Source organism: Syngnathus scovelli, chromosome 9 (assembly GCF_024217435.2).
Source record: "Syngnathus scovelli strain Florida chromosome 9, RoL_Ssco_1.2, whole genome shotgun sequence".
Lineage (NCBI taxonomy): Eukaryota > Metazoa > Chordata > Actinopteri > Syngnathiformes > Syngnathidae > Syngnathus > Syngnathus scovelli.
This window is the reverse complement of record NC_090855.1, coordinates 1,934,205-1,949,406: the sequence shown is the minus strand read 5'-3', so window position 1 is coordinate 1,949,406 and position 15,202 is coordinate 1,934,205. Positions and strand designations below refer to the sequence as shown.

At 43.9% G+C, this 15,202-nt stretch overlaps 1 protein-coding gene and 1 long non-coding RNA gene across 3 annotated transcripts in view; one reads left to right on the top strand and one right to left on the bottom strand.

The window, feature by feature from the left end:
* The window catches only part of LOC125975301 (uncharacterized), a 45,622-nt gene that overhangs the window by 12,022 nt on the left and 18,398 nt on the right, over positions 1–15,202 (bottom strand). The gene's annotated exons all lie outside the window — the stretch shown is intronic.
* Positions 1–15,202, top strand: part of LOC125975296 (raftlin) — a 37,482-nt gene that overhangs the window by 10,531 nt on the left and 11,749 nt on the right. Inside the window, exons 3-5 of the mRNA XM_049730643.2 lie at positions 5,517–5,694; positions 9,353–9,461; positions 11,696–12,056. Of these exons, the coding sequence (XP_049586600.1) occupies positions 5,517–5,694; positions 9,353–9,461; positions 11,696–12,056 (648 nt within the window). The remainder of the gene's footprint in view (positions 1–5,516; positions 5,695–9,352; positions 9,462–11,695; positions 12,057–15,202) is intronic.

Here is a 15,202-nt window from a genome sequence, read left to right as displayed (position 1 = left end):
ATCAGAACACCTTGTTAAGACTTTTGACTTTATTTCCAGTTTAATAAGATAGAAATTAGAAGGCGCCATAAAGTCTCATGAAGGCCTGCCAGAAAAAAAACACAGGAAGTCGGCCATTTTGGTTTTAGCGGTCATTTGAGGGTCATTTTCACTAGTCCTTCAAAAATGAACATTTCCTCCTAGGGTATGCAAATTTGTGAGAAATTGAAATTTTGGTAATCGCTAGCCGATACTCCATGATACGCTAAGCTAGTCATGATAAAGAAACCAGCAACAAAGTTTCATGAATTCATAGCACATAAAGAAAATAGCAAGTGCTTAAAATTCCGAACGCAAACAGGAGAGATAGTAAATGAAGTCTGCACAAAAGGCTGATTTTTCGCACGGTCAACAATTTGCGTGTCCTTGAGATACTTAGCTTAGCCACATCCTGGCCGGGCACGTGATGCTAAATAAGAACAGAGGTTCTCAGGGTAAACAAGGTATCTAAATGCTAATAAGGCTGTCTTCTCTTTTGTGCGGGCATCATTTAAGACAACTAAAGCCAGCCGGGAAACCGTGGAGACGTCCACCGGCTAATTCCCTCTTTGCTCAAGACCCCAAACGTCATGTTTTGAAGGTACCTAAGTGGCAAGGCGGGGTGAAACTACCTATAATTTGTTCAACAAAAAGCTTTTTAAAGAGAAGCATGTTCAGGGATTAAAGTGGACCTCCATCACAGGAAGCCGCTGCATTTTGTCCGTCTTTTCCGCCGCTGACAGTTGCCAAGAGACGGCGGGAGATGAGCGAGGGGTTTAGACACAACACAAGTCTTTTTTTTTGTTCCGAGCTGCACCGCGCAGCCAGCCGCACACAACTTCCTAGTAATCAAATATCACGTTTGTTTTAAAAGGCAGAGCCTTGGTTGCCATTAGCATAATTTGGATGTGGAAATGCGACAATTACACTCTCGGGGTGCTGAGGCGACGCCGCGGGTCGTCCATTAGGTGCACTGAATTGGTGGGTAATTACCTTGTCATCCTTAAAGACAGCGACTGACGCAAACAAATTACGATATACTCGGGTTGAATGATTCATGGTTTTCTGATCAAAATTGTGATTTTGTGTTTTTTTTGTGGGGTCTTCCTACAAGTAGCATGCTAATTCATGCTAACGCTATCGCCTCATGTTTTGTATCTTCATTGAAAATCTGTGAATAAGCTTTGGACAATGAGATTTGCCAAACGCCGAAAATCAGAAGTAGCATGCTAGTTTATGCTAACCAATCAGTATTAGCTTTCGCCTCATGTTTTGGATCTTAATTAAAAATAAATTAAAATATACGGGCTGAGAGGATGTTGAAGACTTGGCAGATAGTCTTTCATGTGACAAAGCGTCTGAGGAAGTGTTTTGACTTTCAATTGACATTCCTCTCATGCGGAGGTTTGAAATGTCAGTGCAGGAGCGACTGGGTCGCCCGCCTGCCTGCCTGCTTGGTGACTTCCTAAGCCAAGGGAGACAAATGCGACATGTCACCCAGGAAACCCTCAAAGAGGGACCGAGAGACACAAAGATAGAAAGATTGGGAGACCCCGCCATGTTAGGCGTATTCTGGAGATTAATGTCAGGATTTGATGCACATGTAGGAAGCGGCGAGATATTACAATGTGTAGTTTGGCATTCCGTTCCATAGAGAAGAAACCCTGATTGAAAAGACTTTCAAACCCTAACCTTGACTTGAAATCCAAATTTAAAGCTTACTTTGAAACCTTGCCACTAGCTTCAAAACTCTATCAGCGATTTGAAAAGCAGCAGCGGTGCAGTGAAAGGGGGGAGGGGGGGAGGGAACGACCAACGGGGGGGGGGCTTTCAAGTAGAAGTAAAGCAGGAGGAGAATGTAAAGCAATCCAAGGGGAGTTGAGGGCGACCACGGACGCCGCCCACCTTTCGGGAGGCTAATGACAGGAAAGAGGGAGCCGCCTGCGGGGGTTGCCGCAGGTTGAGGCCTCCTTTTAATTGGTCGTAAGAAAACAAGACGGAGACTTCACGGGGAGAAAAGTCGAGAGGCCAATTACAGCCACGACTTCGGCCATTTATTATTCATGTGCTCACATACAGGATGGATTACGGTACATAACGTGTTTGACCACAGTTTGGAACAATTTGAAACACAAACTGAGATTTAAAACCTGATTTTGAACCCCAAACGTTTGTCCCAGGTGTCTCATGTCAGACCTGCAGATCGTCTCCCTTCTCGGATGCCAGCCTACTTGCATGCAAATGTATCTCTCTCTCCCGGAGGCGTTGTGCGTGCGCATATTAATTTCATATTTACTCATCTATTTTTAAACCTGCTGAGTGATGACGGCCTGGCACCAGCGAGGCGTCAAAGTCGATTTGATCTAACGCCGTTTGTGCGACTTTCTCACTTTTGAGGAGGAAATGTGCTGCTTATTGTTTCATTGCTTCTGCCACCTCCGCTTTGAATTGATTCATTTCTTTATCGAGCGATATCGTTTGATTTATACAATCGGGTTCTCGCTCCGACATATAAAAATCCCGAGGTCGAGCGAGGTTATAATAGTTTTGGAGTTTGTATGATAGTTGGTATTTCTTTCATTTTGTCTTTTGTTGACTAAATTCAGTTTTTAATTTGTTTTGGATTTTTGTGTAGATTTATTTCATTGATTTTTTTTACTATAATAACGCTAGTCTTCTTGTGGTGGCCATCAAAGATGATGTTTGAAGCCGCCCAATAACGTTCCTGATCAATAAATGTCCACCTCGGAACAAGAATGACAAAATCGATGCGATTCTTGCTCCGACACGAGACAACAATCAGCGAGAGTTAATTAAAACTCAACGCTGACACTCTTGATTGAGTAGTATTTACCCTCAGGGACCAGAAAAGAAGAACGATTTTGTTTTTTAATCCGTTCTGTGTGACACGATTAACATGCTTCGTGAGGGTTTCAAATTAGGGTTTGAAATTGGAAATAAATGTTTGGGTTTCGAGACTTGTTTGAAGTTGTAATTTAGGGTTTCAAATGCCAGTTTTAATAATTACAATCAAAGTGTAAAGGTCAGAGGTATTGCTTGTATAACAAAAGATGTAGCCGCGACTTCTGCGCTTTGCTAGCAGCGTCACGTAAAAACTTTCCAGGAAACTTTGTTCTTCAGAGTTTATAGTTGAAAATAAATCTCAAAAGCGATAAAGTGTAATTTGTGACGCAATTTAGTAGTGAACTGAAATAGAAACGGCAAGAGTTATTGTTTTTAATCGTTTTTTGTTAGCTAGCTAACGCAAAAACAACAACAGATATTGTGTTGAGATTTTACAGGGAATTTTATTAGCCTTTTGGTTACGGCACTTACTGTAAGTTTTCGACCATAATTCAGGAAAGTTCCAGTTATGACAAAAAAAAAAAACAGCCCGACACAAAAACTGAATGTCAACACAAATAACAATGTCACAGTGCGTAATATCAGTGCAGACAAACACGACGGGTGGCGTCACGCCACCTCCAGCTCCAATTTCCTTCTTAGATTGTTTGCTGCCATCTTTGATTAGGAGCTCTCACTCCATCAGCTATTCGGAATCCAACCCCCGAGGCTAGCGCCGCCGCCGCCGCCGCCGTCCTCATGATGCATCCATATAAACAACCCCCCCAAGCCTCTGTGTGTTTAATGCTCCTGTCTGACTCTTCGCTAACACAATTTCCACGGAAAACCAATTTGTTGCCTGTCAGACGGAAAAGCGTCTATTTTCTTTTGCCGTGATTTGTCATAAGGCCGCTTCGTTTTTCTTGTACGCTGCACGCACAAAAATACGCAAGCACTTTTTCACGTTATAAAAGTTTTCAAGTATTAAAAGTTTCGAGTCCCTGACACCAGTTGCACAGATTGATGGAATTGGGCGATCATGTCAATCATAACACCACGCTGGGAAAGCCTCAAGCAATTAGAACAGGAAGTTGATTTGCAGTAACGATAAAGTTCAAGTTATTCCACTTTCAAGTCATTGCGCGAACGAACCGCTGTGATTTCCGATGAGGAAAAAAATCGCACGTGTGTGTTTTTAAAAGACGAGATTAATAGCGACTCCCAGAGTGATTAGCGCCCACTCGGGGAAGAAGTGGCCCGCGGCTGTGTTTCCACAGCTAATTGAAAGCGCTCCTTATTTACTCTTCTCTGCTTTTCGCTTCCTGCTCTGATCCTCGTGGCGCGTGCCGTGATAGCTTCTTTCCACCAGGAGTTCTTCTCGCACCAAAGGCAAGAAAACCAAATTAGGAATCACAGAAGGATTAATGCGCCAGTGGTGCAGGAAGATGGAAATGGAGGAAGGGGGGGGGGGGGGGGGCGGATGCTTCAGTCATTTTCCATGGCGGCCTATTTCTTCCTGTTAATTCCTTCACGCCTGTTAGTTTTCAAAGCGGCGGCATTGTGGTGCAGTAGGACACTATGATTGAGAAATTGAGAATTATTTTTAGACGAGCGCTCACTTACGCCCCCTGAGGACATCATTCTGTTTCTTTTGCTTCTCTGTCAGCACTTCCGTAACACTTGGGAGGACATGCTGGGATGTCAGATTCGCACTATTGTCGCGTCGCTAGCAGACGCAGTTTTCAATCAATCATTGGGTCATTTATCATAAAAATTTGAATTCATAAAAGATTTTTTTTAATATGCATCGTAATATTCTTTTACGATATGTAGAATAAATAATTAAATAAATAATTTAAATAATAAATACATAAAATAATATTCTGGTTCTGCCTTTCACGATATGTAAAAACAAAAAACTAAATAAAAATAAAAAATTGAATAAATGATGAATAAATGAATAAAATAATTTTCATCTCAATTAAGGGAAATTGGTTCATTTACACATCTGATAATCTCTCATGGTGCAATGGTTGGGAATGACTGCTCGAAATGTTATCTGCAATCCATTGGCGAGTTCTTTATGAAGACATTAGCCATGGTCTCCTGACTTTACTTTGACTCGCCCGTGCGAGATGTTAGCGATTTAGCGTTAGCTGACCTCCAAGGCTGAGCAGCCAATGCCTTTTTATTTAACAACGCCGGGCGATTGCAGCTCGTTAGCCGCCGCTAACGCCGCAGCTCTCGGACCAGCGAGCCGACGAGCACGTGCGGCGTCAGCAATCAGCGCTGATTGGATTTTGATCTCCTCCGATTAGGTCTGGAGCACCGAGTCTAATTTAGCAAACCCGACCTGAAGTGAATTCTTAATCACTTGACTATTTGAATTGCAAATTGTCTCAGATCTTTTATTTATCTTTTTTTTTTCTGTAGGACAGTTTTAATTATAGTTAACGACTGCTGCAGCTGCTCGCTCAAAAATGTCACCCGTTGACGTTTGTGTGTTTCATCGGTTCTTCTTCAGCAATGATGAGTTATTTTTCTATGCCATGCATATCAATGAACAAAAAAGGAGGCCACTTATTATAGTTGCTAGCCACAGACAATGTTAAAAGGGCAAAGCAATCATGACAGTCTCCCCGTTTGTGTCTCAGGCGGGACGTCCACGTTGCGTCTGTCGTCGGTGCGAGAGCTGCCGGAACAGTTGCAGGAGCTTTACCAGCAAGGCTTCCTCCTGGCCGCCATCCACCCGTTCATCCACCCCTGCGGCCCGGAATCAAACAGCCCGCAACATCAACTCTACCGAGCCATCTTGGTTCAGATCAACGATGGGTACGTCAGAGCACACTAATTTCTTAGCCAAGTATTTGTATGTATACTTTGATTCTTACAAAATGGCTGCTTTAAAACAAAATGGCAGACTTCCTGTCCAATTTCGGACATTGGCGCTTGACTTTTTTTTTTTTTCATGCGCCCTGTTAAAATTGACCCACTCAATCTGTTAAGCTGGTCTCAGTCTGCTTTCAAACTTTCTAGGGGGCGCTAGTGAGTAAGAATTGGGTGATCTTGGTCTTGATCAGTACCCTAAGATATATTTTCATCAGGATAGAACGAATAACAAACTCTGATTCTCATGGGGGAGTTGATGGAGAGAACGTTTTAAAGATTCAGCAGGGCTTAAATGAAATATTTATTCTTCAAAAATTGAGTGTCTTGTGAGATCGGTCACATGACAAGTTAATTTTAAGCTATTTTGCTGTTTTACCAAGATTGCATTGAAAATAACTGAACGAAATAATCAGTAAATAAATTTCCGCGTTACTGAAAAAAGTGACCTAAAATACTTTTTTTTTTTTTGCATATCTGTCAAATGTAAACAGCGCCAACATGCATCGTGCGCATTAATGCAGCTCGAAAACAAGACAGCGCTGTAGTACCTCTCACTTGACTGACGCGAGGGGTAATTTGCCCCCCCCCCCTCCCCACGGAGTCCCCACCTCGCCTCAGAAAAAATATAAAATGTCAACTGTCAAATCCCCCAATGTTCCATTAGGCAGCGATGTGACCAAGTTACACTTGAACAGGCAATGGCTGATGGGAAGTATTCATCATTACCGGCTGATTGTAGGGAGAAGCGGACGACGAAGCGAGTGGGGGGGGGGGATAATGAGGTTCCCACTAAAGAGCAGTAGAGGTGAGCGGCCAGCATGAAATGACTCACAAACAGGTGAAGAAATGTTCTGTGGCATGCTGTATTGTCATAGCAATGGATGGAGGCCATGCATGGATGGCTGGAAGGAAGGAAGGAAAGGGGGAGTGCTGGAGCAGAGGGAAAAAAAAAAGAAGAAGAAAGGCACCGGAGGGAGTCGACTTCTCCGCCGGGAGTCTTTTTATAGCCTCGTCGTCGCCTGTTGCACGAGAGAAAGACTTTTATGTTGCGGCGCTGAGTGCGCCTCATAAATGTCCACTTATCTGACAGGAAGTGATGTCACAAAGTGAAGGGGTGCGTGAAAAGCTGCGGCGTGGCGTTTCAAAATGACATTTTAAAAATCTCTTCTCGCTTCAGCGTTTCCTTTTTTTTCCATCCTAAACGCTTTGTAAATGAACGTCATGTCGATTTGAGCTCCTTCAGATATCCTTAGTAGGGTTCTGATTTTGACAAGTCTCCATTTTCACAGCCAGCGCAAGTCTAGGGCGAAAAAAGGGACGTTTGCGCCGTTGAGGGGGTGAACACAACCGACGTGCTTCTTGCCTTCCTGCTTGGTCACAGCGGGCACAAACAAGTCATCCATGAACCCCAAACAGCAACATCTGTCACCTTAACGCAACATGAACGTTGTCCTGCGGAGATGGGGGCGGGGCATCTGTTGCCGCATGTTTGTCAGAGTTCACACAGTAGGTGTCACTTTGGCATTTTCAATGCCCCAGCGTGCAAATGCAAACAAATCCGTCTTGTGTTTCCTTCGTTATCACATATCATTCCCGTCAATTTTATTTACTTTTATATTCCGTTAAATATAATTTAAGCAGCAACATCTATCTCAAGGGGCGGCCATTTTGTCACTTGTCACTTGCTGTTGACTGGAAAATAACCTTACAGTGCCGAAGGGCTCAGCTTGTAAAGGTCACATGACCAAACTAAAAAAAACACGTATGCCGTGATTGGTTGATTTGTGTATGCTGCCCCCGGTGGCAAAACACCAGAAGAAAAATGTCGTCGTCTACTCCACGCCGGATGCGTTCTGAACCTTTTCCCGTCCAAATCAAATTACGGCGCATTAGAGCTCTCGATGGCTGGATTGTCTGAGGAGCCATTGTCATGACTCTTGGCACACAAATGACAAAATTGACTTTTTTTTTCGCTCGCTATCCGGTGGCGTGTTCATGCTAAAAGCTTTTCATTTCATCTTCTTCTTTACGCAGTAACTTGAGAAGAGATTTTAAAAAGTATGCGAGTGCGCGTACGAACGAGCGCTCGTATGGCTCCCTGGACGATCGCAAACAGAGCGCAAGGGTGTAAAAATAGATTAAATGCAATGTATGATTCATAACCTCATGTTTGTATTAGCCTTTGATGTCATCTACGCCGAAAAAAGATTTCTTTCTTGTACATTATATGGCAGTATTTAGGCGGGATAAAAAATCTCACATTTCATTTTCTCGCAACTATGTGCAAAAAAAAATCTAATCTTTTACACAGCAAGTGAACGTTAGCCGAAATTGTTGAATTCTACTGACATTGATTTGCTCTTGCTGTTAAAAGTGTCACCATGACGACAGAGCCACAATGCTTTCCCCTTCCAGACCCACCAAGGTTTTTGTTCATATTATGCAATTTTCGTTTCAGAATTTATAACTACCCAGGTGTCTTCATAAAAAGCCGCCTGGCATTCAAAAACTCACAAAGGATGAAGAATTACAGCCCACTTATCATCCATAAAGACGCCTACAATTGACATTTACAATACAATGCACGTCGATTATGATGCAATTCACTCCAATTGTGATGAGATCATGCAAAATGATTCAAGCCATTCACGATAACTTCACTCCAATTATGATTCACTCTGGTTTCAATACGATTCACTGCAATTATGAGACGATTCACTGATCACAATGTGATACGATTAATTCATATTCGAATATGATTCAATTATAGGAGTCACTCCAACCACGATATAATAAAACTTACAATATATTTCACATCAACTATGATAATAAATAAATAAAATACATTATCATCCGATACTGATTCGATTCATTCTGGATTTAAATATCTTTTCTACTACCGCAATGCAATACAATTGACTCCAGTTACTGTTTGATTCACGAATGAGTATACAATTCTATTTAATGTCTGTTCAATACCACTTCCTGAGAATAACGTTTCTATGGCGATAAAAGTAACCGCACAGATTGGCATCCGGTTGTGTGCGTGCGTCTGAGGCGTTAAAAGTCAGCAAGTGTCAACTTCTCTGCACGCGAGATCGAACACCAGAAGCTCTAATGCACCCTGCTGTATATCGGGTGACTTCACTCTTGTCACGCACACACACATACGAACACGAACGCGGTGAGGAAAAGGCCGTTCGGGGCTTCTTGTCAACAGGATGAGCAGCGGGGAGATGGAAACGGCAACGTTCTCCTCCTGGGGGCCGATGTGGGAGAAGATCGGAGGGGAAACGTCTTTTTATAAATAGAAAGTAGCCTGCTTGAAGACACTTGAGTGTGTGCATGTGTGTGTGTGTGTGTGTGAGGAAATTTGCATGGAATTTCCTGCCTTCACGCGTCTTGCCTTTCATCTGCGAGAGTCTTTAAGTTGGTTACATTGTCATTGTCGCCTCCCGCAGGCCAAAAATCCCAGCAGCAAATGTTTACACGCTCCCTGCGTTTACACGGCCGCGGAGAACAACACATTATTTTATTTTAAATCTCTATTTGAACTTCTCCTGAAAGTCAAAGTGAAACTAATGTTGTGTTCTCCCCGCAGGGTGGACAGGAGGCAGGCGGTGTGCCCGCCGTGCAGGCTGCAGTTGGAGCAGTGTGTGCCCGCAGAGCAGGTGCCAACCCCGGAGATCATCCAGGGCTACGTCAAGAAGGTAACAACTCAAACAACATATCAGATTTCGACATTCACCTCAACTACAGTACGATTCCCTCAAATATATTCAATCGATGGTTCGATTAATTCCAGATATGGTGGAAAAGATTCACTTTGATGATTCGATTCAAACCAATCACGATGTGATATGATTCACTCCAGTTGGGATTCATTACATTTATGACTCACTCCAGATTCCGTGCAATACGAGTCACTCCAGTTTTCATACGATGGTACGATCAATTCCAGATATGGTGGAAAAGATTCACTTTGATGAGTTGATTCATAACAATCACGATGTGATATGAGTCACTCCAGTTGGGATTCATTACATTTATGATTCACTCCAGATTCTGTGCGATACGATTCACTCCAGTTTTGACTCACTCCACATTTTGTAGGATTCACTCGATTCACAATATGACTGACTCCAACCATGATTCAGTCATGTGATACGAATCCTCCCAATTAGCAAAACGATTCACTCAGTAACATTACGATTTACTCCAGTTACGAAACATTGATTTTTTTTCCTAATTTGAACGCAATGCGATACGTCTTATCTTAATTTGAGTTCTTCATCTTCTCCAACGTCTAACCTGTTTGCAAACACCGCCGGGATGTTGGCACCCCGACACCCCGCCCCTTGAAGTTTCCCCCCTCGAACCCTCTTTGCCCTTCCATTAGTCATGCCTCCGCCATCCTGTTGGACCTCATTACCGCTGCTTATCGTTTTCATCTGCTGAGCTGAGCGGGAAAGCTGGAATTCTATTCCAACTGAGACTTACAGGGATGACTTTTCCCTTCTCTATCATTATTTTAGCTTTCTCTCAATCTCTGTCATTATCCGCCGGCTTGCATCATGACCTTCAGATGCCTTCTCCGTACTATCGGCGCCGGGAGGAAATGGGGAAAAATTCCAACTTGTTGTTACCCCGCCGGCGGGATGATTCCGGAATATTGTTCTGCAGAGTTTGCGCCTGGCAATCATCTTGGCTAATGAAGGGGAAAGCAAGCGGCGCAAAGAGCTTTGACCTAAAAGGCGTCTGGCTCACCTTGTCGCTACCTTCTCGGTGTTTACGCCGCGGGAAACGGTCGGGCCCGAGGTCGCGTTTGACGGGTGCATCTGTCGGCGGCTGATCCAGACGGAAATATCTCAACTGTGTCATGAATATATCACGGTGACACCCGCAGCAATCATTCCCGATCCCAGGAGGTCTGCGCTTCGTCGGCACGACTTCTCGCATCGCGAGGCGCACATCATACACCAAAGTTAGCGGTGTGAAATTTCAGGAGCAACCAAAACTGAACCCCCAAAAAAAGTTACAGCTCAATTTAATTGAATGTTAGCCAAAAAAAAAATGAGCACAATGGGCTCCAAACTGAAGCGAATATTTGAACACTTACATTCATACAATAACATTATGGGCTACAAAATAATGACTGAAAGGAGCTAATGAACATATTTCCACAGCGTCATTATTATTTTTTTTCTACAGGCAGATGTTTTGATAGCAGATCTCATTAGATTGCCAAGCTAATACCGCGGGTGTGCTTTGGATGGCGTTATTGGAATTAATGTGTGTGTTCTACTTGGTCAAGCAAGGCCTTTAACAAAATGATGTTAATGACGATAGCGTTATTGAAAATGAATTCATTCAAATGCGCCGGTGCTCTCCGTTCATCGCCCCCCCCCTGCCTCCTTCCATCACCTCGTCCATCACCCCCCCTCCGCCTCCCCGTGTATTATCCTTAAATGAAAAAACAAGCTTTTATCTGCGTGATTCCATTTGGACGCATGGCAAGGAGCAACGTGGCGTGGCAGCCGTCGCCTCGCATCAAGCAATGAGACTGGGAAGCCATTTGACTGTTTTCCAATTTAATTTCATAGTGAATAACCTGCAATTTGATTTTTATTCTCTTCCATCACGGAGATGGCGGTGGAGGGCTGCCATCATTTTTTTTTTTTTTGAGGGAAGGCGTGTTTGGATGCCGAGAATGGCGGCCATTAACGTTCTTCCACGGCAAACGGTTCAATCTTTCTCTCTGGAACAATTGCAACATAAAAATGCTAGTCGACGGGAACGCAATCTGAGGGGGGGGTGCTGACTTTTGAAAACGTTCCAGTTGCCAGAAATGATTATAAAATGTGTGTTTCAAACTAACTAACTTCAAACTAGCTTGGGTTTTCAAATGGCTGCTAACGTGTCTGACTGTCTTTCTTCCCAACAGCAGATCCAGGACGCGGCCGAGCAGGGTGTCACATTTGTGGGCTTCGTGCAAGAACCCTACGGGGCACCCTGCACCATGATCCGAGAACCAGACACCCCCTCGCTTTCCCTGCACTCCAGCCCCAGCTCTGTGCTGGGCTCCCTGGGGAGCTGCAGCCCCTCCGACCCCTCCAGTCCCAACCGCCACGGACATCCAGGAAAGGAGACAAACGCGTGCGAGAACTCGGGGAATCACTCGGGGGGACTCTCCGTGGCTTCGTCACCGATATCTGAGGAGTTGACGGAGGAGGCGGAGTCACTGTGCCAGAACAACAGCGCACCAGAGACAAAGCAGAGGAGCAGATACCAACAGAGAACCTGTGGTGAGTGGTAACCATGGTTACGGTTTTTCAATTTCAAAAAACAATATACATGTATATATTTTTTTTCAATCAATAACTTCTATCTGGCTTCACACGGTTTCTGCAAAATGGTAGAACCTGAATTTCTCAGCTTGTGCCTTTCTTGCAAAGAAGAATATTGCTGAGGCCGTCCACCATCAGATAATTAGATGTCATCATCAAGTAGAAAAGAAAAGTATTAATCTCCTCAGTCTGGTCGCAGGAAGCCAAGAAGCGTTTGTGTTATTTTGTGCGAGTAAACCCCCTCCACCCCTCCCCTCCCCACCGACTACACTAATTGGTCCGTGGAGGGTCGGCAAAGGTCATCATTCCAGTCTGCGCGCAGCTTGTCGAGCCACAAAGACACGCCGGACATTTTTATCCTGCCTGACAAATCCAAACAATCGCGATAAGGATGTAACACACAAAGCGCTAACGAGCTGTAATTAAGATAGCTAAAGGTCAAGATGTCTACTCGGGGGAAAAGGACACAACTGCTTGACTCATTTGACTGCGAGTTATTTCAGTGGCTTGGTTTATTTCTAACGGTCATGAATAAACCAATTAATCATGGATGGCGGGCCGCAAATGGCCCCCGGGCCGCAGTTTGGACACCGTTGTCTTTTGAAGTAACACGAGCGCAGCGGCACGCTTTCCCGCTATTGCCTCAACATTACGCCATAACACTCCGCCTCGGGCTGTAATCCTCCCCCCCAAAAAATAACAATCATTCCGCTTAAAGAATATCTTGAACAGAAAGCCCAATTAGCACATCTGCGAAATAATCCGCAACAGTTTCGTCGGGTTCCTCGCAGAATAGCGCCCACCCGTCCACGGTCTATGCACAACAGATGGCGACGCCCACTTCACCCCCGAGAGAGAGCAGATCATGTATGCTGTGCCACGGGAGGAGGAGAGAAAAAAAAAAAAACTCTAAATGTATGTGTGACTCGTATGAAACACGGCATGACATGTCTCCATCTGGGCGTCCATCTTTGTGGGTTCAGCCCAGACGCTGCGAGAAGTGGAGGCCCCGTGCCAAGCTCCCATGTCGCTTGGTTTCCTCGCTCCAACGCCTCGAGCTTGGGCCGGCTTGATCCCCGAGCGTCGCGGCCAGCGTTGGCACACCAAGAGAGAGGAAGCGAGACGTGACCGGAAAAGCTTGGCAGGCTTTGATTGATCTGTCCCACAGGAGCTTTCTCGCTCCGATTAGACAAATGTAACATTAATAGGTTGAATCACTCGGTGCTTTGCCTCGTGGCTATCCGTGCGTGCCGTCGACTATCTGGCTGTGCATTAGTTCTTTTTCCTTGTTTGTGTTTTTATTGGGGTGTGCCAAGCGACGTTATATTATTTTGAGATTTTTCATTTTGGTTCATTCTTAGTCCGTTTAGTTTTTTTTATTTAGTTTGTTTTCATTAGCAGGTTTAATCGTTTGCATTAGTTTTGGTTTTGTTTTTTTTGCTTAATTTTAGTTTAGCTTTTATTATTTTTAGTATTAATTTTATTATTTTTTAAAAACACGTTTTATGTATTTCATGTGCGTAAGATTTAAAAATATATATTTGTGTTTAATTTTAGTTGAGCTTTTATTATTTTTAGTATTAATTTTATTTTTTATTTTTTTTTAAAACACGTTTTGTGCATTTCATGTGCGTAAGATTTAAAAAAATAGATTATTTATTGCCGTTGTTGGTGGGCATTTTCAAGTTAAAGCAAAGAATGAGTCAAAACTTCAAATAACTCGACAGCAAGTGACGGAAATGGAAATTTGATGATGCATAACCGACCATAATGACCGTTTTAGTGCTTTGCTCCAGAGCACAAACACGGCTCCAACATCTCGCTTTTTAAAAAGCAGCAAAACGCGCCGAGTCAGCAGAGGAAGGTCACACGAGCTCAACAAAGACAACTTATTTGTCTTTATTATCTGTGAAGCGCAAGGCCTCTACTAAATGATTGATGTTATTTGCTGCTGAGGCCGTTGTAGATAAAGAAACGTAAACGTATCGGCTCATCTAGAATTTTGCACTCTCGGAGGTTGGGCGTCATCTGATATCATCTTCTTTATTATGTCGCATCGCCCTTTCAAAATCGGGCCTCGTTTTCAGTATCGTCCACACACCGAAGCTAAAGTTCACAATCGATCATCTTTATTTCGCGTCTCCCGCAACGGTATATTTTTTAGTCGTTGTCGCCGGTGGACAATTTTTTTTTTTTTTCGGGTTTGAAGACAACGGGAAGCACTCTTGACTTAATATTTCTAGTTTTGTTCATCTCTATGAAATCATTCAATGTTCATTTCCAGATGCTATGTGTGCTGTGACCAACTGGGGGCAGTATAATATAATTTATTCATGGCGGAGGATAAAGAACGCATGCGTGAGTATTGTATTAGCCGTCTGCGTATTTCTCGATCTCGTGTTCAAATATTGGATATGCTAAAAGGGTTATGAAATGATATTTGTTAGTCGTTACTCTGAATTGCGTTAAGCATTAAGCTAGCAGAATTTAAGTCAGAGTTACGCGCTGGTGGCTTCGTTAGAATTCCGCAGCGACCGGCCGAAATGTCAACATTTGGCGGGGAGACTTTGGCGTCCGGCCGCCTCGTCCGTCACACCGGCTTGACAGGAAGAGCTTATGAATGATTCATCTTTGCCCACGCGCCGACACCGGAACCGAGCCCTGAATCCCACATCGGGGTCTGTTTATGTGCGAGTTGTTTGTTTTCTTGCCTTTGTGTTTGTTGTTTTATGTATTCTACTTTTTTTTTTAGGGGAGGGGGGGGGGATTTTTTACATTTGTGCCAATCTTGGGTCGTCTCTAATTCTGCCTTCCATCTGGTCGACTGTGGTTCAGGTGCACTCACTAACCGCCTCCTTCATCTGCTCGGCACTCGGCTTCTGTCTTTTTTCCTCTTCGGTGACTGCGAGCAGAGCAAAAATATTTCCACCAAAGAAAGAAGAAGAAAAAAAAAGACTCCCACTTGGCCTGTGTTTGATACAGGGACACGTGCGCTCTTTTCTTCTCTCCCCCTAAGCCGTCTGCATTATGTATACGCTTCCTCTTGATGTAAACAGCGAGCCGGCGGCAGAGCCTTTAATGCATTATTCACTCAGTCTAGCCGC